This window comes from Orcinus orca, chromosome 10 (genome assembly GCF_937001465.1).
Source record: "Orcinus orca chromosome 10, mOrcOrc1.1, whole genome shotgun sequence".
Lineage (NCBI taxonomy): Eukaryota > Metazoa > Chordata > Mammalia > Artiodactyla > Delphinidae > Orcinus > Orcinus orca.
This window is the reverse complement of record NC_064568.1, coordinates 66,820,878-66,848,350: the sequence shown is the minus strand read 5'-3', so window position 1 is coordinate 66,848,350 and position 27,473 is coordinate 66,820,878. Positions and strand designations below refer to the sequence as shown.

The 27,473-nt window shown below is 39.9% G+C and overlaps 1 protein-coding gene across 5 annotated transcripts in view; it reads left to right on the top strand.

The window, feature by feature from the left end:
• Window positions 1–904: 904 nt before the first annotated feature.
• The window catches only part of ILRUN (inflammation and lipid regulator with UBA-like and NBR1-like domains), a 121,620-nt gene continuing 95,051 nt past the window's right edge, over window positions 905–27,473 (top strand). For 4 of the 5 annotated variants that reach the window (XM_033424203.2, XM_004267703.4, XM_012532310.3 and 1 more), the window contains exon 1: window positions 907–1,269. In XM_033424203.2, the coding sequence (XP_033280094.1) occupies window positions 1,112–1,269 (158 nt within the window). In that variant the 5' untranslated portion in view covers window positions 907–1,111. Of the gene's footprint in view, window positions 1,270–27,473 lie in introns of all 5 variants that reach the window. The other variant, XM_049693751.1, reaches the window with a different exon arrangement.

Below are 27,473 nucleotides of genomic sequence, written 5' to 3'. Positions count from 1 at the left end.
TATTCGCCTTTTCCCCGTGTGGATGTGTTAGGCAAATCGTGGTGAAAGAAGGAATGAAGGTAGACAATATGGTCCCTATGCGTCCTTTCTCATTCTTTGATCTTGAAAAGGGGCCTTGACCAGTTAGGTGTACTATATGTACCGTAACACTTTAAAAACTTAACAGGCAATGTCAAATTCTCGGGACTTAACCTTTATTTTGAGAGGGTTGGTCTTGACGGAGTGGGTGTAAGATTATATGCGGTGTTCGTCTGGACCTGTGATTGACGTTTGTATCGAGGCCTCCCTTACTTTCCGGAAACTGGAGACTACCGTTGCATAACAGAAACAGCACGGGTAAACTGGAGTAATCATCACCGAGGGTGGCCAGGAGCCTAGGATTTTAGGGCATTAACCCTCTGGGAAAGCAGCTCTAGAAACTTATGCAAACAAGTCCTTCCAGAGCGAGGGGCAAAGCCCTGGCTGAGAGGACTGGGTCTTGTATGCCATCTGGTACCTGACCTTGCCCTGGCCTCTGTTCTTCCCCGACTTCAGTTTCCTCACCTCCCAAACGCTGCCCTTGTCGTACAAGAAGATCCCGGCGGTTTTCCCCGCCAACCCCGGGCTTTAACTCCTCCCTCTCAGCGTGGGGGCGGGGCGAGGAAAAGGTCAGGCCAGGAGTCACCTCCCCGCGCCGCCCGGCCGTCCCCTTCCTCCTTCCCACTGCCCGCCCCCTCGCTCCACCGCGGTGAGGTCACGCGGGGGACGTCACGGGGTTCTGTCACCACGGAGGGGCGGGACTCCGGGAGAGGAAGGGGCGGGGCTAGGCGGGCGACGCTTGCGCAGTGGGCGCGGCGCGGGAGGAGGCGGAGGCGGCATAGAAGCGAGAGGCGGCGGCGGCGGCGGCGGCGGAGGCGGCGGCACTGGGGGGGGTGGGAGGGGGGGGAGCGCGAGAGTGAGTGAGTGGCTGAGTGAGTTTACCCCTATGAGGCGGTGAGAGGCCCGGGGCCTACCTCAGAGGAGCGGGGTCGCGGCGCCGGCTAGCAGCGGGCCCCCTCCCGGTCCCCGGGCCCGGCGGCGCGGCGGCAGCTCAGTTGTGAGGAGGCGGGGAAGCGAGTGTCCGGCCCCAGCCATGGAGGGCATGGACGTGGACCTGGACCCCGAGCTGATGCAGAAGTTCAGCTGCCTGGGCACCACCGACAAGGACGTGCTCATCTCCGAGTTCCAGCGGTTGCTCGGCTTCCAGCTCAACCCGGCCGGCTGCGCCTTCTTCCTGGACATGACCAACTGGTGAGCCGGCCCCGCCGCGCCAGCCCTGGCAGCGGCCTCGGGGCCCCGAGGGGAAGGGAAGGGACGCCCAAGCTCGGCGGCCGGGCGGGACGGTCGGGCACTGAGGGGTACCCCCTTTCCGGGGCGGGGAGGGAGTGTGGGGAACCCTAGGGGCCTGGAAGAAATTTGGGGGCCGAGCAGGGCTGGAGGGAGATGTATGAGGAGAGTTGGGGTCCGTGGAGGGCAGGAGAGGCGGAAGGGAGATGGGCGGGGGTTACTCCTGAGGTTCTGCGGAGTATTAGCGGCCGAGGAACGCGGGAAGAGGGGGAAAGACTCGAGGATCGAGGCACGGGGTCGACCTGTGAGGAAGAGCGCTGTGGTGTTGGCTAAGAGTAAAAAGCACAGAAAATCTGAATTTGGGGAGTGGGCAAAAGCTTGGGGTATGGAGTTAGGGGCTGAGGATGACAGGGATGAGGGGAAACTGAGGGAGAGAATTAGGTACTATGCAAGAACCTGGCGCGCGGGTGAGACTTGGGAGTTAAGAGCCGAGAAGAACAGATTGTGTGTGTGTGTGTGCGTGTCCATTCGAAAACAGATAAAGAAAAGGGAAAAACTTTATGGGGGAGGACAAGTGAGTACGGTAAGAAAGATGACTTTCCCAAGAGCTGTGCCAGGGAGCGGTGGGATCTACTAGTGGGATCCACTAATGGAGGACCGGGAGTGCTAGACCTGGGGCACGGTGTGGGAAAAACCTTAGGAAAAGTGAAGGAGGGAGATTATCTTGGGGGAGGGAACTTTCTGAGGGGATTGGAGCCCTGGGCTCCAGAATGCGGGAATGGAGAGGGGCTTATCCAGAGGGGCTTACCTGAGAGAAAGCTGGTTGGTAGATGTTTGCGAAAATGGAGAATTTGACTTAGGCTGGGAACCAAGTATTTTAGGCTTGGAGTTTCCTTGTAGAAGACTGAATTGGGACAGAAGACCATGACAACTTAGACTAAAGGAGTATTTCTTGGCTTTGGGTGGAGCACTTGCTATTTTTGATAAGCAAGGCTTCCCTTTGTTCTCTGAGGGGTTGTTGAGCTCACTCAGGGTGAGTGATTAAGTGGAGACCATTAGACTTCCTTTGAAAGGATTTCAGGTGAAACAACTCATCTTTCTTTGGTCTTAAAGCCATGAGATGATTGCCCTTTGCTCTCTGTGTTGGGCATGTGGAATCTTGTTTCTCTTGGCATCACTTATACAACCAGCCTCCCCTTTATTCCCTGTCCACTGGATGCCTCAAGCAATGCCAGAAAAAGAGGCTGTAAGCCTAGTCTTGATCCCGTTACTCATCGAGCCCTATCCTGAATGATGCCCATCTTATTAATGGGAGCCTTATAGCTGTGGTGACGTGTGAATTTTTTTCTGTGCAGCATCATTGGTAGGTCCTGTTGTTTATCTTTAAAGTTGATTGTTATAGTAAGAGTGGGATTGAGTTTTTAGATGTTTAGAAAACTCTTTGAATGCAGGAGATAGTCTTTATAATTAAAGAAGCATTTGTGACCCCCAGTTGTATCTTTTATGTCTGGGATGATCTCAGACAGGGACTACAGCCTGCAGTAGTTTTCTGAACAGCAGCCTATGTGTTTAATAGAGAGTGACAGGGGTTATTGAAAACACCAAGAAGAGGTATTACACTGGTGAGATTTAGAAGTAAAGCTATATCTTGAGGAGCGTTGTACCCTTGCCTGCCTGCTTCCTACCCCCAGCTCCTTTTCTTCCTTGTTTACACTAGTTCAGCATAAGAGACTTGGCATATTGTTGCTGCCAGTTTGGTAGGGGAGGATCATTATTTCTCCCCACCCTCTTGTGAGTTGTATCATTTAAATCCTGCCCTAATAAGTTTTTAGTTTTTTAGAGTCAGTATTTATTAGTACAATTATTAATGGCTACAGAAACAATGTAATGAATTTTATATGCTTGAGGTGTGTGTGTGTTTAACATTTAAGATTGTTTGTTTTTAAGTGATGTGAAAGGTGAGGCCCAGTGTGGATGAGAAAAATAAAAATTATGGTCACATTATAAAAATTTTATTTGAATTTTATGTAAAAATTATTAAGCTCAATGACACTGAGTAGCATGTGTTCTGATGAGATGTTATCTCTGTATAAAACAAGGTGATATCAGCATTCCTGAACAAAGGAGTGAGCCATTAAAAAATGTATTCTGGTTTTAAAACAGAAGTCAGTAGCTTCTTAGGAATCCAGGCAATTAAGTGATAACTCAGCTTTAAGTACGTTACCTTATTTTTTGACTGTAGAAGTCATGTTCTTTCTTTTCTTTGATTATAAAATGAAAAATTTGTGAACTGAAGGAAGTAAGGCTTGTTATGCTTTTCTTTCTAACGAAAGCAGTTAGTTTCATAATCCAGTATTGTGTTTTGATTCCTATGTTGACCTGGCTAAATTTGTCTTTGTTTTAAACAAATACTCATCATAATTAATAAAATCTAGTTAAAATACATACATGAATGCATACCTGGTCAAAATATTTGTGGGTTAAATAAATATCTAAAGTCTAGAATGTATTTTTTTAACATGTTTATTGGAGTATAATTGCTTTACAGTGGTGTGTTAGTTTCTGCTTTATAACAAGGTGAATCAGCTGTACATATACATATATCCCCACATCTCCTCCCTCTTGGGTCTCCCTCCCACCCTCACTATCCCACCCCTCTAGGTGGTCACAAAGCACTGAGCTGATCTCCCTGTGCTTTGTGGCTGCTTCCCACTAGCTGTCTATTTTACATAGAAATGTATTGTTTTGTTTGTTTTTTTTGAAATGTATTGTTTTTAAGTGTCATTTAATGTCTGACTTCGGAAACTGTCGAGATAGTCCCGGTACAGGTTGCCAAAATTTCTCTCAAATTGCTGTGGTTAACCTGTTGAATTTGAGATGATTAACCCTCCTGTGACTTTATAAGTGCCTGCTTTGGGTTGTAATAAATAACCACCATTCAGTTGTCTAGTGATTGTTAAAAAATAATGTGGTAAAATAAAAATGATTATTTTAAAATGAAGGCCACAAGTCTTCTAAAATGAAACCCTACTTGGAAAGGTTTGTTTTCAAAAGTAAGAATTTATTTTTGTTGTTGGTAACAAACAACTTTTTAAGAAGCTGTTGAAAATTGGGTAAATTGAGGGTTTTGGCCTTATAAGTTACCTACTGTGTAAACATAGTTTTTTTTTTTTTTAGTCTTAGGTTGGATATGCATTCTATAGATATTTCTATTTAATTTAGAACCCAGTATTATTTCAGTTTTGTACTGTTTATACCTGAGCTGGCAGCTATGCTGCTGGAGATTGGTGGAACTGACTCTTAACAAAAGTAGTTAATTTTTAGTTCCTAAGTAAGTACATAAAGCGCATAAATGGTGTGGTGAAGGAACCCAATATCTGAAGCTAAACTGAAATGACTTGTAGATTAGAATAACTTTCTATAGGTGGAATGTCTTGCAAAGACACTTTTGGGCTGTGTGTATAGAACTTGGAATTCTAAAACTGGAAGCTGGCTTAAGATTCTCTAGTTCATTCTAGTTTTTCCTGCAAAATTGCATATAAGCCTTCCAAGATAGCTTTTCTTGCATCCCTGAGGGCAGAGATTTGCATGATACCTTATGGTAGTGTTTAATTACCTTTCTAGTTAGAATTATGTCAAAACTGAATCTTTCTTACTGTAATTAAGCTTTTTTCATTTGCTTGTGTCCTCCTTGGAGATGAAGAATATCTAATAAACACGTTCCTTAAGAGGTCAGAAAGCTTCTATTAATACAAATCACTAGAAATTTTCAACCATGTGTCATTTTAACACATTCAGTTTAATGGTTTCTCACTCTTTAATGTAGTCTGATAGATTTATATATATTTTTAAGTGGAAACCAACAGGATTGAGAGGAGAGCTTAATAGTGGTGAAATATACATAACTTAAAATTTACCATTTTTAGTCAATTCTCAGTGTTACATGAGATTTTAAATTCAGTTGTGGCCCTCAAAGTCATTTGTCTCTGTTATGTTTTCAAAGTGAGTTATTCTTTAGTGTTTGTGACAAGAAACAAATAACACTTGTAGATTTTTTAGAGAATGTTAACGAAGGAGTTATTTCTCATTATAGGGATAAGTAAATTATTTTTGACCAGCATATAGACAATGTTGGTTGTTTCTGTCCCTCCTATTCATTAAGCTAGTGCTTTGCAGTTTTGGTGCAAAACTGCAAAAGTTTTGCAACATCCTAGGTTGCCTTCAGGTATCTTCAGGAAGCAGCGTGTATTTTTTGGAACACTACACACGCCCATCATGGATACAACAGATGTTTTCTAGAAAAATAACTCAGGAAAAACATTTTTGTAAAATAATGTCCTATTGACTTTCTCAGTATTGTCAGAAGCACCCTTCTGGATAAAATGAAGGTATAACCACTATGCAATGAAGTGAAATCAGAATCTTGATGAGAAAACCCGTTGTACATCCTATCTGATCTCACAGTGCCTCCCCTGCCTGATCTTCCATTTCTCAGTCACCTGCATGCTAAATGAGTTTCTGATCCACTCTCTGGTTTATATGTATGCATCTAGGAAAAGTCTCTTTATGACAGATAAAACATGATATTAATAACGGTCTCCTTTAAAAATGTGTGCCAAGCAGCAGCTTTAGGAAGAGAGTAGGAAGGGTTGCGTGTTGTGCACGCTATTGCATTTTTAAGAAGGTTGGGAGTTCTTGGTTTGGACCTTCTTCTTTCCCACTTTTTTTGGCCTTTTTTGAGTGGCACACACAGGTGGGGACTCTGGGTATAATATAAAATAGTTTACAAATAGAGCATCAAGATTCATTTTATATCAAGTCAGAACTAATCTCCATCATCTCCAGGGTGGGTGGAGGTGTTTCTTTACCATCTCTTGTCTTCCGACTCCCCCACCCCAATTTGTCTAGCACATAACAGCAAAAACTCAACCAAACAGTATTTATTTATTTATTTATTGGTCACAAGGCTTACGGGATCTTACTTAGTTCCCCACCAGGGATTGAATCTGGGCCCCGGCCTTGAAAGCACCGAGTCCTAACCACTGGACCACCGGGGAATTCCCTCAACCAGACAGTATTTAAAGAAACGTACTTTGGATAGACCCCTGGCAGATAGTGTAATACAACAGCAGAAGACAGCCTCTATCATAATTTGCTCTCTAACAGGAAAGAATATGCCTGAAACTATGAGAGAAAAAGTTTGGGGATAGTAAGGAAGCAGCATTCATATGTTAATGCTGAATTAACTGAGTAAAATTTCAGAACAGGTAAGAATGGACTGAATCAAACAGAACCAGTGATTCACAAATATTGAGTGCTTGCTATGGGTAGGTTGCTTTCTTAGAAGGTTTGAAATGGTTGGGATTTGAATTGATGGAAAAGTTGTGTAATGTTAGGTGGAGGATATTTCCTGAGTGAAACCAGGAAGGAGCAATTGGAGCAGAGCTGTCTGGAAGATTGGCTTGGCAAGAATGTGGTTAATGGGATCAGAAGTGACGAGAGATGAAGCTTATTTTTATTTTTGCTTTGGAATATTGTTGGTTTTTTAAAAATTGGGGTGAAATTGACATAAAATTGAACCACAGTAAAGTTGACAATTCAGTGGTATTTAGTGTGTTCACAATGTTGTGCAACCATACCTCTGTCTAGCTAAAACATTTTCTTCACTGCAAAAGGAAACCCGACACCCATCAAGAAGTTGCTCCCCATTCCCTTCTCCCCCTGGCCCCTGGCAACCACCAATATGAATTCTTTCTCTATGGATGTATATAAATGGAATCATAAATATTTTTCCTTTTGTGTGTGGCTTCTTTCAAGCTTCATCTTGTTGTGTATAGTATGTATCAGTACTTCATTCCTCTTAATGGCTGTTTAATATTCCAGTGTATGTGTATACCACAGTTTGTCCATTCATCCATTGGTGGACATTTGAGCCATCTCTACCTTTTGGCTATTGTGAATCGCGCTGCTGTGAACATGCGTTTAGGTATACTTGTTTGAGTACCTGTTTTCATTTCTTTGGATATATATGTAGCAGTTGAATTGCTGGGTCATATGGTAATTCTATATTTAACTTTTTGAGGAGCCACCAAACTATTTTCCACAGTGGCTGAATCATTTACATTACCCTAGCAATGTTTGAGGGTCTGTACCAATTTTCCTACAAACTTGACAACACTTATTTTCCTTTTTTAAATTATAGTGAGTCTGCAGTGGTACCTCATTGTGAGATTGATTTGCATTTCTCTGGTTACTAATCGTGATGAATGTCTTTTCATATGCTTGTTGGCCATTTGTATATCTTTTTTGGAGAAATGTCTATGAAAGTCCTTTGCTGGTTTTTTAAGTGGACTGTTTGTCTTTTTGTTGTTCAGTTATAAGGGTTCTTTATATATTTTGGATACTAGACCCTTATCAGATATTTGATTTGCAAATATTTTCTCCAATTCTGTGGATTTTTTTTTTCGTAATTAAAAAAAATCTATTTATTTATTTATTTTTGGGTGCGTTGGGTCTTCATTGCTGTGCATGGGCTTTCTCTAGTTGTGATGAGCAGGGGCTACTCTTCGTTGCGGTGCATGGGCTTCTCATTGCGGTGTCTTCATGTGTTGCAGAGCACGGGCTCTAGGCGCTCGGGCTTCGGGAGTTGTGGCTCACGGGCTTAGTTGCTCTGTGGCATGTGGGATCTTCCTGGACCAGGGCTCGAACCCATGTCCTCTGCATTGGCAGGCGGATTCTTAACCACTGTGCCACCAGGGAAGTCCCCTATGGATTGTTTCTAAAATTTTCTTGTTAATGTCCTATGATGCATAATTGTTTTTAATTTTGGTGAGGTCCAATTTATTTAATTTTTTGTTGCTTGTGCTTTTGGTGTTATAGCTAATAATTTATGCCAATCCAAGATCATGAAGACTTACCTCTATGTTTTCTTCTAAGAGTTTTATGGTTTCAGCTCTTATATTTAGGTCACTGATCCATTTTGAGTTAATTTTTGCATATGGTTGAGGTGGGAGTCCATCTTCATTCTGTAGAGTTTAATTTTGATCATATTATATGCTCTGGAATTGGCTTCTCATTGACTCTCCATTAAATATATCCTTTACTTGTATTAAATATGTACTGTACTTGCTTTGGCCACCACTGAAAATTGGGCCAGAAAAGTGTGCAAGGTTTTCTGATGGGGGAAAAAACTTATGCATGTTCTATTGGCACCAAAAACTAAATGTATGTTCAAAAGGTCAATCCTCCCTGCCCCCAATCCTTCAGCTTTTCTTTATGACTTTTTCCTGTTTCATTAATAGCTACAGTGGTCTTCCAGACATAAGGCTTGAACTGTGTTATTTCCAGTGCCCTCTCTTTCCTGGATACCCCAGATCATTTGCCAAACCCAGCTCATTTCCACTCTGCAGTGCACCTCCCAACTGTCTCTTTTTTCCATTCTCCTTGCCATCACCTTAGCTTATATAGATTATGTTACCACTTTAACAGGGTAACATAGGAATAGTCTCCAAATTGGTTTTCTGCACCAGGTTCTCCTCCTTCCAGTCCATTTTGTGGACATACCCCTACCAGGTCAGTCTTTCTGAATCACAGCTTTGATGAGGGCCCTTCTTTTCTCAGGAACCTTTGTGCCTTGTTGCCGACCAGGTAAAGAGCAGAGAGCTTTAGCTTGACATTCAGGACCTTCCATAGATTGATCCAGCATATCTTTTGTGATGGATATCCTGCTGCTCTCTGCCCCATTCAAGCTGGCCGCTGCTCATTTCCCACACATACTTTTGCTTTCCCAATTTGTTTTTTTTTTTTTTTTTTTTTCCCCCCCGGTATGCGGGCCTCTCACTGTTGTGCCCTCTCGCGTTGCGGAGCACAGGCTCTGGACGCGCAGGCTCAGCGGCCATGGCTCACGGGCCCAGCCGCTCCCCGGCATGTTGGATCTTCCTGGACCGGGCACGAAGCTGTGTCCCCCGCATCGGCAGGCGGACTCAACCACTGCGCCACCAGGGAAGCCCTGCTTTCCCAATTTTTAACTTTTTTCTTCTACCTAGAATACTGTTATTTCCTTTCTTTATACCTCATGAAATCCTATTGTTTTTTTTTGAAATTGGGACACGAATTCTCGGTAGTGCTGTCTTCTCTGAACTGCACTCTTGCCTTTTTAATAACAGTTATCATATACGATACACAGCCTGGAGAGGAAAATGTCCCCTAACGGCCTTTGTTTCTTCCTAAGCATCTGATGCAACTCTTTGTATGTAGTAGGTGCTCAACAAATATTTGTTGAAGTAGTACCTGAAGGTAGGTGGGAATAAAGATTTTGTTTTTATGGAAGTCTTGAAGTCTAGTGCTGTTAAAAGAAACAAGTTCTATAAACTAAGCTTCTTTTCAGGCTCTTTTGTTTGTAGGTTTAATTTGGACATACATGACATGAAACCAAATTAAAATTTAAGTAACAACAAGAATATTGTTTCTGGAAGCAATCTGAGCCCTCTGCAGGTTGGCCCCACCTTGTTATATACCTACCTTTCCAGGCATGTCTCCTTATACTAAATATCTTTTGTAATCGGTTTATGAGAGACTGTATTAGTCAAAGTTAGGTAACAGTTATTTAGATATGAATGGAGAAAAATATTTTGTAAAATCGCTGAAGTTCTCCTGGATCTTTGCCAGTATTTTTTATTGAGGAAAAACTGTAAAAAGCAGCATAAGCACATAGTAAGTTCAAATAGTTTAGAAGGGTCTAAGCAGGAGTTGCAAACTAAAATGCTTATAGATGTCAGGTGGGGGACATGAACAGTTGAAGAATGTGTGAGCTAGAAAGCACCTGCCTTTTATAAAGAGGATGTCTGATACTTGCCTTAAGTCAAATATTGCCACGCTGGAATGGGGGCCCAGCATTCTTAGATTTTTCCATTTTTTCAAGAGAAGCCAGAAATTCAGATTTTTATGGGAAATTTCCTGATTTTCAAACATTGGCAACTATTTTAAATACTTTTAAAACATTGTGTGGGCCAAATAAACTACATCTGTAGGTGGGATGTGGTCCTTGGGCCGCGAATTTGCAACCTGTGGATGAATAGTGAAAAGCAAAAATCCCCTCTCCTTTCTAGAAATAGCCACTACTATTTCTTTTGTACCTTTTAGAAAATGTTCATGTCTATAGACTTTTGTACATATACACAGGTAATTTTTTTGCATGTGTGTATATGTATATGCGTATATAAAAAATTAAATATATATAAAAACTTTTAATAGCAGTGGTATTGCTATTTGAATAATTATTCTTCCTATCCAGACTAGTGGGTACCATATCTCTTGCACCTTCTTTGCTTCAGTGGGCAGTGAATTAGCTGTCGAGGTACTTGGATAGGATGATCAAATAGATATACTTTTTAAATTAACAATGCAGTGGTGAAACTAATATATTGTAAATCAACTGTAATTCAATAAAAAACCACATAATAAATACCAACGAAAAGCAACGAAAAACCCGTGCAGTGGGTTTTCTTCACTGTATAAACAGACTCTCATCTAGTGATTACATATACTTATTAAACCTTTGTTTTGCTGTGTTAAGAGCAAAATGTGTTAAGTAAACTACCTAGCAGTGAGCTTATCTGAATTTACTTATGAGGTACTGTCAGAGAACACATTTCATAATTTGAACTTTTTAGGGACCCAAAACACAAAACTGAAACTCACTTTAACTCATTATTAAACCATCTTGTACAGATAATGCTAATATATTTTTCACTCTGTGGAAGGGTAATTGATTTTGTAAGTGATTTTCTAATGATTTGCCAAAGTTAATGTATGTCTTGGGAGGGGTAGCAGTTTATTCCAAATATGGAACTCAGCCTCATTGAATTTACTATGTACTGGGTTTGAAAAGACTCACTTTTAAAAATGAATGGTTACGTTTTCTTAAAACGTTTGAGCCTCAGGTCTGTACAGTGTTTCCAGGAGTTTGAACTTGAATTATTGTGCTTGAGGTCAGTGATTCATAGCCTATTATGTAGCAACAGCTTACTAATGATTGATTGAATGACACACGATGTGCTTCTAAAATGCTTTGTGGTCAGCATTTATCTTCTAAAGTAAATTTTGCTTTTTAATTAAAAAAATACTTTGATAACAGGCTTTGAGTAGTGGAAATCATTAGCCGAGGGATGGGGTTTGCATACACCTGTAACTGGGAACTACTGCCTTTAAAATATTTGAAAATTAAAAAATAGTAAAAATTGTATTATGACATAGATCTTACTGCATATAAGCTAGAAAATACCAAAAAGAAAAAAATAAGCCATACTCATGGGACCCAGAAATAAGCAATTTTAACCTTTTGATCTATATCCTTTTAATACTATTGTGTGTGTGTGTACCTGTGTTTGCTTTACAAAAGTGGAGTATTTACTATATTCTGGGTATTGTTTTAAGTGATTAAGTTTAATATATAATTTAATGTTCATAATAATTCTGGGAAATAAATACTGTTATCTTCATTTTACAGAAAAGGATTAGAGACTCAGTGAGGTTAAATAACTTACCTAAAGTTATGTGGGTAATACATGGTAGAAATAGGATGCAAGTATAAGCAACCTGGGACCAGAGTCTGTGCTCCTGATTGTTGTGTTTTACACGCTGTATGGGTTTCTAGGACTGCCATAACAAATTACCACAAGCTGGGTGGCTTAAAACAAATTTATTCTCTTACAGTTCTGGAGGTTGGAAGTCTGAATTCAGGGCATGGGCAGGGCTATGCTCCCTCTGAAGATTCTTAGGGAAGAATTCTTCCTTACCTCTTCTTAGCTTCTGATAGCTCCTGGCGTTTCTTGGTGTTCCTTGGCTTGTAGATGCATCACTCCAGTTTGTCTCAGAAGTCACATGACCTTCTTCCGTGTGTGTGTGTGTGTGTGTGTGTGTGTGTGTGTGTGTGTGTGTGCGCGCGCGCGCGTGTGTGTGTGCGTGTGTGTGTGTGTGTGTGTGTTGAGGGGGGTAGGGGGTGGGAGGGTGGGGGTATGTGTCTCCTTAGAAGGAAACCAGCCAGTTGGATTTAGGACCCAACCTAATCTAGTATGACCACATCTTAACTGATTATGTCTGCACAGACTCTGTTTCCAAATAAGATCATGGTTCTGAGGTTCTGGGAGGACATGAATTCAGGGGGATACCCTTCAACCAATATACACACTATTTGTAGTCTGTTTTCACTTAAAAATATGACCATTTCTCCATTCATTTTTAAAAAAGATTTATTTATTTATTTATTTACTTAACTTATTTTTGGCTGTGTCGGGTCTTAGTTGCGGCACGTGGGATCTTCGTTGAGGCATGCGGGATCTTTCGTAGCGGCGCACAGGCTTCTCTCTAGTTGTGGCGGCATGTTTTCTCTCTCTGTTTGTGGCTCGCAGGCTCCAGGGCGCGTGGGCTCTATAGTTGTGGTGCGCGGGTTCCAGAGCGTGTGGGCTCTGTAGTTTGTGGCACGCAGGCTCTCTAGTTGAGGCACATGAGTTCAGTAGTTGTGACATGCGGGCTTAGTTGTCCTGCAGCATGTGGGATCTTAGTTCCCTGACCAGGGATTGAACCCGCGTGCCCTGCATTGTAAGGCAGATTCTTTACCGCTGGACAACCAGGGAAGTCCCCATTTCTCCATTCTTAATAAATATGATTCTGCGCTTTTATTTTAAAGGCTTCACAATATTCCTTTACCTGGTTATAGAAATGTTCCCCTCCTCAATGCTTTAAAACAAACTTTTATATGTTGTTGAGTATGGACTTTAGGCCAAGCCATTTCAGGTCAATCATCCACCTCAGTTGTCAAGATTTTTTTAACTGGGAGAGCAGGATATGGAGGTGCACCATCTCACGTATAGAGGTCTTATCCCCTTATTTTAAAACACACACACAAATGGAATCACACTATACATACTGTTCTTAGGTTAGCTTGTTTAACTTTACAATGTGGACATTATTTTTCTTTTTTTTTTAATGGATGCATGGTATTCCATTGTGGCTGACCACATTTTGTTTAACCACTTCCTTACTGATGGACAGTTTCTAGGTATTTGCTTTCATAAAGCTGCTCTGGTATAGGTATCTTTGTACAAACTTGTGGATACAGTCCTAGAAGTGGGATTGCTGGGGCTAGGTGTATGGCCAGTATAAATTTTGATAGGTAGTATCAAATTCACTTCAAATGTATTGTACCAGTTTTCATTTTTACTGTCAGTATACAAGAGTGCTTGTTTTGCCACCCTCTTAGCCATGGAAGAATGGTCTTTACATTGTTGCTGGTCTGATAGGTTAAATATATATTCATTTTAATTTGTATTGCTTTAATTATGAGTGAGGTAGGACATCTTTCCTTATCCTTATTGGCCATTTGTATCCCCCTTCCCCCCCCATCTTTGTTGAGGCCATTTATATTTTTCTGTGACTTTTTTGTGTGTTTTTCTCTCTACCTCTATTGGATTGTTCTTTTTTCATTGATTTGTGTGAGCTCTTTGCATATTAAGGAAAATAGCTTATTAAATACTTAACCTTTCCTCCACTTTGTCTTTTAACATGGTTTATGATTTTTGTTTTAACTGTGTAGCAGTTTTTTGGTGAATTTTTGTGAAGTTGAATCCAGCAGTCTTTTCCTTTTTGATTTCTGCCTTTGGTTTCATGCTTAGAAATCCTTCCCCCACCTAATCGTTATATAATTATTCACCTTTGTTTTCTTTATGATTGCATAATTTACATATAAATTTTTTATACAGATGAAACTTATTTGGCAGTGTGCTGGGGTTTATATCTAACATGTTTTTCAGACGATTAGTCAGTTTTCCCATTTATTGTGAAATTCACATTTCCCCCCCAATGATTTGAAATGCTATCTTTATCATATATCAAATGCTTATGTATATATTTGGGCTTGGTTTTGAGATTCTTCCTCTTGTACTGGTGTGTATGTCCGGTTTTCTAAGGTTGAATAAGAATTTTAATGTTCACTTAAAAAATATTTTTAAAGGGAAGTACATTTTATTTTATTTATTTATTTACTTATTTTATTTTATTTTATTTTTTCGGTACGCGGGCCTCTCACTGCTGTGGCCTCTCCCGCTGCGGAGCACAGGCCCCGGACGCGCAGGCCCAGTGGCCATGGCTCACGGGCCCAGCCGCTCCGCGGCATGTGGGATCTTCCCGGACCGGGGCACGCACCCGTGTCCCCTGCATCGGCAGGCGGACTCTCAACCACTGCGCCAGCAGGGAAGCCCCATTTTCTTCTTACAATTTTCATTTTATCTGCATTGTAAAGGCACATAGTTTAAAGGGTAAGGTAGTTCTACAGGCTTGTTAAAAGGAACCAGGGATTCTAGAGTCCTTTTGTCTTACTCATTTCCAAAGGCAGTCTTTTTAAATTCTTTCAGCTGATTTTTTGGGTTTTTACCTCCATTGATTTTTTTTTTTTTTTTTTTTTCTGTTTTGACCATTATCTGTTGACTTCCCACAGGGAGATGAGGATGTTATTCTGTGAGAGGCAATGTGGTGGTAAAGAGCAAAGTTCAAAGCTTCTGCTATTTACTATCTGTGTGACCTTTGGCAAGTTATTTTACTCTCTCTGTGTCTTGGTTCCTTATATATAAAGACAATATCAGTTTTTACCTGAGAATTGGATAAATTAATATGTGTAAAGATTTAGAGCTGTACCCAGCACATGGTAATTTTCAGTTACACTCACCCTCTCTCTAATGCTCCCATTTTAATTATTTGTGATTTGGTTAAATCAGTTTTCAGTGTTTATGTTGTTTTAACTATTTAAATCCTTATTGACACTTGAGCCATTAGTGTACTGGGATTCATTTTCCTTTTCTGCACAATCTTTTGCTGTCCTAGGGGGAATCATTGTCTTGATTTTTTGGTTTGCTCAGTTTCTTAGATAGTTTTAAAATGCTTTATTTATTAAGTTTCAGGTATACAGCATTATAGTTCAGCATCTGTAGACAACATCTGTATACAAGATATACAGAATATTCTGTTTTTTCTGTATAGGGATCAGATTTAAAAAAAATTTATTTACTTATTATTTATTTTTGGGTCTTCATTGCCGCGCACGGGCTTTCTCTAGTTGTGGCAAGCGGGGGCTACTCTTCATTGCGGTGAGCGGGCTTCTCATTGCGGTGGTTTCTCTTGTGGAGCACGGGCTCTAGGTGCACGGGCTCAGTAGTTGTGGCACGCAGGCTCAGTAGTTGTGGCTCGCGGGCTCTAGAGCGCAGGCTCAGTAGTTGTGGCGCACGGGCTTAGTTGCTCTGTGGCATGTAGGACCTTCCCGGACCAGGGCTCGAACCCGTGTCCCTGCATTGGCAGGTGGATTCTTAACCACTGCTCCACCAGGGAAGTCTGGGATCAGATTTTTTAAACTAAGTTTTCCTCAAACTACTTACTGTCTATGAATCTCTTCTCAGTAGGTTTAGACACTTCAGGTGTTCTATTGGTTTTATCTTTGTGAAGAAGTCTTCCACCGTGTTTGACCCACTATTGACTGGACTGGTAGAACTCTAGGTCTGCTGCACAGCTCCCCTGGTACCCCGGGGATTTCTTTCATACTTTCCCCACTTTGTTGGAACCCCTGTTTCCTGGACCCCATTTTTTAAAACTTCCTGAGAGTGCAGAGGAGGTAAAATTTGAGACTTTTGTATTCTGAAACTGTATTTTACTCTGATGTTTAGTTGATAATCCCAGGTTTGGTTAGGTAGCAATTTGAAGATTGGAAGTATTTTTCTCAGAATTTTGAAGGCACTGTTCCTTTGTTTTGTGTTTTTCAGTGGAAATGTTGAAATGTGATGCTGTTCTGATTCTTTCTTCTTTGAATGAATTCTGTTTTTTCCCTTTCTGGAAGCTTTTGGTAACTTTGCTGTGTCCCCAGTGTCCTGAAATTTGACAGTGATGCATTTCAGCCTGTGTTCTCATACGTTGTGCTTAGCCATGGGGAGCCCTTTTAGTCTGGAAACTGTCCTCTGTTCTTGGAATGTTTCTTATTTTTTTTCTTCCAGTTTTATTGAGATACTACACCACTGTATAACTTTAAGGTGTACAGCATAATGATTCAACTTACATACCTCATGAAATGATTATCACAGTAAGTTTAGTAAACATCCATCATGTCATATAGATACAAAATTAAAGAAATAGAAAAAATTTTTTTCTTGTGAGTGAACTCTTAGAATTTAGTCTCTTACTAACCTTCATATATAACATATAGCAATGATAATTATATTTATCATGTTGTACATTACATCCCTAGTGCTTATTTATCTTATATCTGGGATTTTGTACCTTTTGACTGCCTTCCTGCAGTTCCCCCTTCTGCCTCTGGTAACCACAAATCTGATCTCTTTTTCAATGAGTTTGTCTGTTTTTGAAGTATAATTGACCTACAATAACACTGTTAGTTCCTGTTACACAATATAGTGATTTAGTATTTTTATATATTTCAAAATGATCACCACAGTAAGTCTGATAAGTCTAGTTATGATATGTCACCATACAAAGATATTACATAGTTATTGATTATGTTCCTCACACTGTACATTTCATAACTGTGGCTCATTTTTTTGCAGCTGGAAGTTTGTTCCTCTTATCTCCCTCACCTATTTCTTTCCTCCCCCTCCCCCCTTTGCCACCACCTGTTTGTTCTCTCTGTCTATACCTCTGTTTCTCTTTTCTTATGTTTGTTCATTTGTTTTGTTTTTTTTAGATCTTAGAAATTTTCTTGAATTAATTCTTTGATTTTCTCTTCTTCATTTTCTCTGTTCTCTTTTCTTAGATCTCCTATTTTTCAGACACTGGATTTTCTGTTCTGGTCCTGTCTTATCTTTTTTTCCCCCTCTTTTAATCTTTTGACAAAACTTTTGCTCTCTTTTCTGAGATCTCCTCGGTGTTGTTTTCTTCAGGTTGCGTTTTCTGTTTGCTTGCTTTAGTTTTTTTCTATCATATTAGATACTTTACCTTACGTACTTGCTGTTTATTAGCTATCTACTCGTATTTAAGAGTAGGACACAAAAAGTGGTTTGAAAGTTGTGGGCCTGACTGTAGGGTTTGTTAAATGAGGGCTTAACAGCTCCACCCATTTCCTCCAGGGTGGGGCAGTCACCAGCTATGCAGTGTTTAGACTGTATTGAGGATCTGAGGTCTGATGCATAGTTTAGGCAAATGCATAACTTCTGTTTTTATCCATGTATTTACCTTCATTTGTAGGGTACCTGGTGCTCTTAATTTCTGAACCTTTTGGGGAATCCTCATTTTAAGTTGGATTGCTTCTCTACTTGTCCCCACTGCTGGCCGGGGAGGAGTCATCTTTCTCAGGTCGGCTAAGTCATTTACCACTTGTCTCTATGCTTTCTAGCCACCCAAATATTGCCTCCTCACTTGTTCATTTGGTCCTTGTGAATTTCTGACTTTTTCCCGCATTTTTCTTCATTCAGGCTGCTATAACAAAAATACCATAGATTGTGTGGCTTGATAAACAACAGAGATTTATTTCTCACATATATGGAGGCTGGGAAGTCCAAGGTCAGGGTGCCAGCAGATTCAGTGTCTGGTGAGGGTCCGATTCCTGGTTTACAGATGATTGACTTTTCACTGTAACCCCATGTGGTGGAAGGGGCAAGGGAGCTCTCTGGGATGGCTTTTATAAGGACACTAATTCCATTCGTGAGGGCTTTACCCTTGTGACCTAATAACCTCCGAAAGGCTCCACCTCCTAATACCATCACATTGGGAGTTAGGGTTTCACAGTGAATTTTGGGGGGACACAAATGTTCATTCAATCTGTAGCACTATACCTATATTTTAGGAGGGTTTTGGGAGAGAGCTGAGGCTAGTGTGTGAAATTTTTTTTTAATTAGTTAATTAATTTAGTTTTGGCTGCATTGGGTCTTCATTGCTGTGCGCGGGCTTTCTCTAGTTGCAGCGAGCAGGGGCTGCTCTTCGTTGTGGTGCGCGGGCTTCTTATTGCGGTGGCTTCTCTTGTTGCGCAGCATGGGCTCTAGGCGCGTGGGCTTCAGTAGTAGTTGTGGCTCATGGGCTCTAGAGTGCAGGTTCAGTAGTTGTGGCACATGGGCTTAGTTGCTCTGAGGCATGTGGGATCTTCCTGGACCAGGGCTCGAACCCGTGTCCCCTGCATTGGTAGGCGGATTCTTAACCACTGAGCCACAGGGAAGTCCCTGAAATTTTTAATTGGAAGCTGAAAGGAAGTATTGGATTTGCATCTAAAATTTTTTATTCTGCCTTTTTATTCTTACGATTTATGTGATTGTTTGGATATGATGTAAAATTTTAGTATACCAATTGAATAATCAAGTTGTGATGATGTTGCGTTTAGATAGCTTTCCTTCGCCAAAATGGATCTGCATTTACCTGAAGGATAAAAAACAAACTACAAATACTTATCTCTGGCTATGAGATTATGAAGTTTTTTATTTTCTTTTTTATACTTTCTTTTTCACTTTAATTCTCACATTTTCTATAATGAATATGTATTACTTGTGTAATTAGGAAAAAATAATACCTAAGTAGAGAAAAAATTGTTAATCACATCCTTAGATAAAAATTTGCCCTAGGTTCCAATATGTTCTTCTTTTATTTAATCCTAAATCTATCAGAGTTGTGCTCTGTCCTTTACTTCTTTTAGGTAATCTACAGTTAGAAACACTAATTTCGGGGTGAGTGTATGTACTTTGCAGAGGTCATTCTGATCTGTCCCCCAACTTTTTATTTTGAAGACTTTCAAAACTATAGAAGAGTTGAAAGATTAGCACAGTGAATATCTGTATAATTGCCATTTTACCATATCTGCTTTATTTTTTAAGTATCTTTATTGAAGTATAATTTACATATCATAAATTAACCCATTTAAAATAGATAATTGAATGATTTTTAGTAAGTTTACAGAACTGAGCAACCATCACTACAATCCAGTTGTATAATATTTTCATCATTTCAAGAAGACTTTGCCTGCCTATTTATAGTTAATCACCATTCCTACTTCCAGCCTCAGGCAAACACTAATTTTTTTTCTGTCTCTAAATAATTGCCTTTTCTTTTACTGTTTATATCAATGGAATCATATAATAAGGAGTCTTTTTTTATTTTTTATTTATTTTATTTTATTTATTTATTTTTTTTTGCGGTATGCGGGCCTCTCACTGTTGTGGCCTCTCCCGTTGTGGAGCACAGGCTCCGGACACGCAGGCTCAGCGGCCATGGCTCGTGGGCCCAGCTGCTCCACGGCATGTGGGATCTTCCCGGACCGGGGTACGAACCCGTGTCCCCTGCATCGGCAGGTGGACTCTCAACTACTGCGCCACCAGGGAAGCCCAAGGAGTCTTTTTTTAAAAAAATTATTTATTTATTTAGGCTGCGCCGTGTTTTAGTGATGGCATGCGGGATCTTCATTGCGGCGTGTTTTAGTTGTGGCACGTGGACTCTTAGTTGTGGCATGCAAACTTGTAGTTGCGGCATGCATGTGGGATCTAGTTCCCTGACCAGGGATTGAAACCGGGCCCCCTGCATTGGGAGCACGGATTCTTAAGCTACTGGACCACCGTGAAAGTCCCATAAGTGATCTTTTGTATCTGGCTTCTTTCAGTTAGTGTTTTGTTTATGAGGTTTATCCATGTTTTAGCGTGTATCAGTATTTTTGTTGCTGAGTAATTTTCCATTGCATGGATATACCACGTTTTGTTTATCCATTTACCAGTTGATGGACATTTGGATTTTTTTCTACTTGGCTATTATGAATAAAACTGCTATGAACATTCATTTGCAAGGCTTTAGATGTGTGTTTTAATTTCTTCTGGGTAGATACCTAGGAATTGATTGCTATTTTGTATTGTAAAATTATGTCTTTTTAAGAAACTGCCAAACTCTTTTCCAAAGTAACTACCATTTTTCATTCCCACCGGCAATGTGTGAAAGTTCTCTCTCTGGATTTTATTTTATTTTTCTTCCCTGAACCATTTGAGATAAATTGCAGACATCATGACATTTCACCTCTTAGTCTTTCAGCAGATATCTTCTAAGAACAAGGGCGTCATGCTACATATCTCTAATGTCATTGTCACTCCCAAGGAAGTTAGCCTGGAAATAATAGTGTTATCCAATATACAGTTCATATCTAGATTTTCCTATTTGTTCCCCAGATGCCCTTTATAACTTTTTTAAAAAAAATCCAGAGTCTTCTCAAGCATCTCATGCTATATTAGGTTGTCATGTCTTTAACCTCACCTTTGCCATTTGCTTGTTTTATGACATTGACATTTTTTAAAAGTCCAGGCCAGTTGTCCTCTGGAGTGTCCCATATTGTTGATTAGTCTGTTTCCTCATGGTTAAATTCAGGTTAAACGTTTTGTTGTTGTTAGAAATGTGTCTTCTGTTGCATCACATCAGGAGGCATCTGCTTTTGTCCCATTATTATGCTAAATTTGAGTATTTAGTTAAGACAGTGTCCACCTGTTATTCTTCTTTGTAATTAGTAAGTAATCTGTGATAGACTGTGAGAATATCCTTTTCCCCAGCAATCTTTCTCCTGTTTTAGTATCCATTGATGATCCTTGCTTGAGTTATTTATTGCCTAGTGGTTGCAAAAAGGTAATTTTCTAATTCTGTTGTTCCTTCTGTGTTTATTAGTTAGCAGTCTTTTGTAAAGATATTGCTAATTTTTAAATGGAACTTGTCAGAGTCATGAAGGATTTTATGGAGAATGAAGCAGATTTTGGTTGCTTGTCTTAATAGTGTTGAGCTAAGTGTATTTACCTTACCCTTAGCCACAAAGGATCCAAAGAAACTACTGGAGAGAGAGGGAGATCTCCTTGACTTTTGTGAAGCTTGAAATACATAAACTTTTTGACTGTGTTTACATTATTTGGGGATGTTTGCTGCTTTTCTCTCTTTGAGAGACCACTCTTTTTAAGGAATAAGAAAAAGATACAGAAATGGTTTTTCTTAAGCTTTTATTAGTTTTTCTTTGTAAACCAAATTAGTTTTTTTCCCCCCTTGTTTGTTTGGATGGTTTTGTGATTTTTTTTTTTGATAGTAATTTAACTGGTGGTAATTATGCAGTATCATGCAAAGTAGCTATTTTTAAAAATTCTTTTCTTCTGTAATGTAAAATAAATGCCATAGTTGGATGAGCTGTCCAAACCTGACTGCTTCTTATGTGCAGTTGGTTGCCCAGACATGAAAACATTAACAGAGTATGTGAGACTGTCTGCAAGTGTCATAGGACTTTTACAGGAAATATTCTTTACATGTTGTCTTCCTTGTTTGTTCTCAGGGATTAGGTACTACTAAAAATGGCATCTGACATCTTTTATACTGTCATTTTATTAGTTTGTAAAATAAAAGGGGGGCTGGTCCTCTCAGGTTTATGAGCTGTGATAAAATCTGCCTTTATCCTAGTCTTTTTTCAAGTTCTATCCAATTTAATTTAGTCTTCCAGTGTATGTAGCTTTTTAAGGTACCTATCTCACATGTACTAGAGAACAGCCAAATATAGCCGCAGAGTATTTGGAGATGGGTTGGCTGCAGAATGAGCAGAGTAGGCATTAAGGCCATGTGACATTATTTGGTGGTGATGATAACGTTGCATTGGCTTTGTTCATCATATTGCATAGAACTTGGCCAAGTTTTATTTACCTTTTTGTTTTTAGAGGACAGAATAAGATTCATAACATAGGGTCTTAGACACGTACCCTAGTATGCAATTTTGGAGGTGATGTATGCTGAGGCTTACTGTTGTGTTCTCCAAAGATGGTGTGGTCAGCGTGGTTCTTTAGGGGCGATGAAACTGAAGAGGCTTTGAAGCTGGCCCCTGTAGCACACCATCAGGAAATCTCTAGGCAAGACATATAAGACAGGTGTGGAGCATTTTAATCAAAGGTATATGTAAAAGGTGTGTGATTTCTTTTAGAAGCCCCTGCATTTTTTTTCTCTGTATGCAGAAACAACAGCTAGATTTGAGAGTGGAACGCTGGCTTACAATTTAGCTTTTTGGCACTTTTCCCTTTTTTAAAAATAAAAAAAAAGTTGCTAGTATTTTTTAGAAAACAGATCTCTGACTAGGCTGTAGGATAAGACGCATTTTAACCATTGCTGGCTTATTCTAAGCTCCTTGTGAGGTAAACACACTTTTGAAAACCATAATTATAGATTTACTTAATCATTTCATAACTGCTACTTTAAATTATGTCCCAACGAAAGTTCCATGAACAACAGTAAACCACAAATGTTTTGTTTATGAAGTTAGTTTTGTTTGAATCACATTTTCTGTTTGTCATTCTGGGACTTTTTGAGTATTTTACATTTTCATGGCTACTCTGCGCATTTCTACTCTGTTCTCGTATCTTCAGAAATTTCAGTTAGCACTGAACCTAATGATTATTTACCTTTTTAGGAAGTATCCATGACAGTTACATGGCGGGGGTGGGGGTGGGGTGGCGGGAGGCAAGAAGAATAGGAGTTAACTTCTAAGTGTGCATCTTTAATGGATAATTGAGTTCTTGAGAGCCGAGTTATGATGAAGGAAATGACTCAGCAGAAAATAGCACCTTTTTATTTGTAACCTTTTAGTTTTTTATATTCATAGTTTTCTTGTATGATGAACATTTTCAAACATATAGTAAAGTAGAAAGAATAATATAATGAATAGCCATTGTATTAATTTTTTGCTGTTGTTAATAAATTACCACAAACTTAGTGGTTTATAAAAACACCAATTTATGATTTTACGGTTATGGAGTTCAGAAATCCAAAATGAGTCTCACTGGGCTAAAATAAAGGTGTAACAGGGCTGTGTTCTTGCTGGAGAGTTCGTTTCTTTGCCTTTTCCCACTTCCAGGGGCCACATACTGTACCTTGTCTTATGGCCTCTTTTCTCCATCTTCAGAGCCAGCATGTTGTGTGGGTCCTTCTCACACTGCTCTCTCTCTGGTTCTGTCTTCCAGTTCCCTCTCACACTTAAGGAAGTGATTACATTGAGTTCACCTGGATAATCCAGGCTAATGTTGCTATGTCCAGGTCACCTGATTAACATCCTTAATTCCCCTGTGCCATTAACATAACATATATACACATTGTGGGGATGATGAAAATGTTCTGAAACATGGTGATTGTGTTACAATTCAGTAACTTTACTAAAAATCATTGAATTGTGCAATTGAAATGGGTGAGTTTTATGCTGCATAAGTCCTACTTCAGTAGAGTTGTTTTTTTTAACCTTTAGATGCTCTCCTTTGCATTTAGGAGTTAAGTCCAAATTTCTTATTGAAGCATATTGGTCTCATCCTAATTAAAATTTTTTAAAATTGTGGTTAAATACACATAACATAGAATTTGTCATCTTAACCATTTTTAAGTGTACAGTTCAGTAGTGTTAAGCATGTTGTGCACTTAATCTCCAGAACTTTTTCATCTTGCAAAACTGAAATTCTCTACCCATAAACAATAACTCTTCATTTCCCCCTTTCCTTAGCCCCTGTCAGTCATCATTCTACTTCGTTTCTATGAATTACTACTCTGGATACCTCATATAAGTGAATACAGTAATACAGTATTTATCTTTTTTGTGACAGCTTATTTCTCTTAGCATAATGTTCTCAAGGTTTATCCATGTTCCAACATGTGACAGTTTTTCCTTTCTAAGTTTGAGTAATATTTCACTGTATGTGTATTTTAATCCATTTCATCCGTTGATTGACATGTGCTTTCATCTTTTGGCTATTGTGAATAATGCTGCTATGAACATGGATGTGCACATTTTTTTTGTGACTCTGCTTTCTGTTCTTTTGGATATATACCCAAAAGTAGATTGCTGGATCTGAGTTAAGTTTTAATTTACCTTTCCAGTTCCTCTTCTGTCTCTTGTGACAGACTTTGCACCAGACTTGCAGACTCTATCTCTGGACCACACTCTACAATTTTGAATTAATCTGGGATTATTATGTTGCAGGTAACAAACTTACTTCCAACTAGATAATGCTAAAGGGGTGGGGGTATTTTAAGGATGTTTCTATGTTACACAGAACCCAAAGGCAGGAATAAGTTTGGGCTTCCAGGAACAACTGGAACCAGGGACTAAAAAACCCTTCAGATTCCTTTCTATGTATGTTGTATCTAGGTGTTTGCAGTGGTCTCCTGTCTCTGCTGAAGAGAACGGTGACTGTCAAAAGCCCCCAAATGTGTAGTTTATAGCCCAGATACTATGAGAAAAACTCTTTCTAAATTTCAGTTTCAAATTTCTGGGTGTCCCCACCCCCACGTTAACTCTGGAATGACCTCACTCTGTATTAAGGAGTTCTACGTGCAAGTGGGGGCATTGCCAAACAAGTAACAACTACAAATGCTCTCATCCCCCCTCTCCCGTGGGAGAAGACCCCCTAGTCAGGTCCAGCTATCATAATTATGACTTTTGTTGTCCCAGGTGCCCTATCCCACCAACTGAAGGTCTTTGGGTGATAGCTGTGCTTTCCCTAATGTGGTCTTGATTGGTCCAGGTATACATTTGCATGATCCTGCACTCTATAGGCTAAATGATACATTTCTTTGTTGTTGGCATTCCTCTGCCCTCTGTTATATTGATATATAGGCATACATTGGAGATATAGCTGATTCAGTTCCAGACCACCGTAATAAACTGAATATTGCCATAAAGCGAGTCACACGAATTTTTTGGTTTCCCGGTGCATGTAAAAGTTATGTTTAGACTACACTGTAGTCTGTCAAGTGTGCAATAGCATTATGTCTAAGAAAACAATGCACATATCTTAATTAAAAAATCCTTTATTGGCAAAAACCGCTAACCATCATCTGAGCCTTTAGCAAGTTGTAATCTTTTTTGCTGGTGGAAGGTCTTGCCTCCATGTTGATGGCTACAGACTGATCAGCTTGGGAGTTGCTGAAGGCTGGGGCAGCTTAAAGTAAGAGAACAATGAAGTTTGCTGCCTTGACTGACTCTTCCTTTTACGATCAGTTTCTCTGTAGCATGCAATGCTGTTTGATAGCATTTTGCCCACAGTTGAAATTCTTTCAAATTGGGAGTCAGTTCTTTCAAACCCTGCCATTCCTTTATCAACTAAGTTTATGTAATATTCTAAGTCCTTTGTTGTTATTTCAACAATCTTCACAGCATCTTCACCAGGACTAGATGCCATCTCAAGGAGCCACTTTCTTTGCTCGTCATAAAAAGTTAACTCCTCATCGGTTAAAGTTTTATCCTGAGATTGCAGCCATTCAGTCACATCTTCAGGCTCCGCTTCTAATTCTCTCGCTACATCCACCACATCTGCAGTTACTTCCTCCGCTGAAGTCTCGAACCCCTCCAAAGTCATCCACGAGGGTTACAGTCAGCTTCTTCCAAACTCCTCTTAATGTTGATATTTTGACCTCCTCCCATGAATCACAAATGTTCTTAATGGCATCTAGAATGGTGAATCCTTTCCAGAAGGACTTACTTTGCCCAGATGCATCAGAGGATTCACTATAGCCTCACAAAATGTATTTCTTAAAGAACAAGACTTGAAAGTAGAAATGACTCTTTGATCTATGGCTACAGAACGGATGTTGTGTTGGCAGACATGAAAATCTCGTTGCATATCTCCATCAGAGCTCTTGGGTGACCAGGAGCACCGTCAATGAGTAGTAACATTTTGAAAGGAATCTTTTTTTCTGAGCAGTAAGTCTCAACAGTGGGCTTGAAATGGTCAGTGAAGCATGTTGCAAACAGATGTACAGTCATCCAGGCTTTGTTGTTTCATTTACAGAGCACAGGCAGAGCAGATTGAGCATAATTTTTAAGGGCCCTAGAGTTTTCAGAATGGTAAATGATCACTGGCTTCACCGTAAAGCCACCAGCTGCATTAGCCCCTAACAAGAAACCCTGTCCTTTGGAGCCAGGCACTGACTTCTCCTCCTTAGCTATGAAAGTCCTAGATGGCATCTTCTCCCAATATAAGGCTTTCTTGTCTACATTGAAAATCTCTTGTTTAGTGTAGCCCACCTTCATGAATTATCTTAGCTGGATCTTCTGGATAACTTGCTGCAGCTTCTACATCAGCACTTGCTCCTTCACCTTGCACTTTTATGTTATGGAGAGGGCTTCTTTCCTTAAACTGCAAGAACCAACCGCTGCTAGCTTTAAACTTTTCTTCTGCAGCTTCTTCACCTCTCTCAGCCTTCACAGAGTTGAAGAGAGTCAGGGCCTTGCTCTGGATTAGGCTTTGGCTTGAGGGAATGTTGTGGCTGATGTGATCTTCTATCCAGACCACTCAAACTTTCTCCATATGAGCAGTAAGGCTGTTTCACTTTTCTTATGATTCGTGTGTTCACTGGAGTAGCACTTTTCATTTCCTTGAAGAACTTTTCCTCTGCTTTCACAACTTAGCTGTTTGGTACAAGCGACCTAGCTTCTGGCCTATCTTGTTTTTTGACATGCCTTCCTCACTAAGCTTAATCATTTCTAGCTTTTGATTTAAAGGGAGAGATGTGTGGCTCTTCCTTTCACTCGAACACCTAGAGGCCATTGAAGGGTTATTAGTTGTCCTAATTTCAATATTATATCTCAGGGAATAGGGAGACCCAAGGAGAAGGGAGAGAGGTAGGGGAATGGCTGGTTGGTGGAGTGGTCAGAACACATACATTTACCAATTAAGTTCACAGTCTTATGTGGGCACAGTTTGTGGCACCCCAAAACAATTACAATAGAAACATCATATATTGCTGATCACAGATCACCATAACAAATATAATAATAATGAAAAAGTTTGAAATATTGTGAAAATTACCAAAATGTGACACAGAGACACAAAGTGAGCAAATGCTGTTGGAAAAATGCACTGATAGACTTGCCTGCAGCCAGATTGCCACAGACTTTCAATTTGTAAAAAAGCAATTATCTGTAAAGCACACTAAAGCCAAGTCCATTAAAACAAGGTATGCCTATAGTCCCAGTATAAAATTGTGAGGGGAAAATGTGATGAAAGGAAAAATATAGTTGACCTTTTAATAACTCGGGGGTTAAGAGTGCAAACCCTCCATGTAGTGGAAAATCTGTGTATAATTTGTAATTTGGCCCTCCACATTGGCAGTTCCCAATCCGTGGATTCAACCAATCTTGGATTGTGTAGTACTGTAGT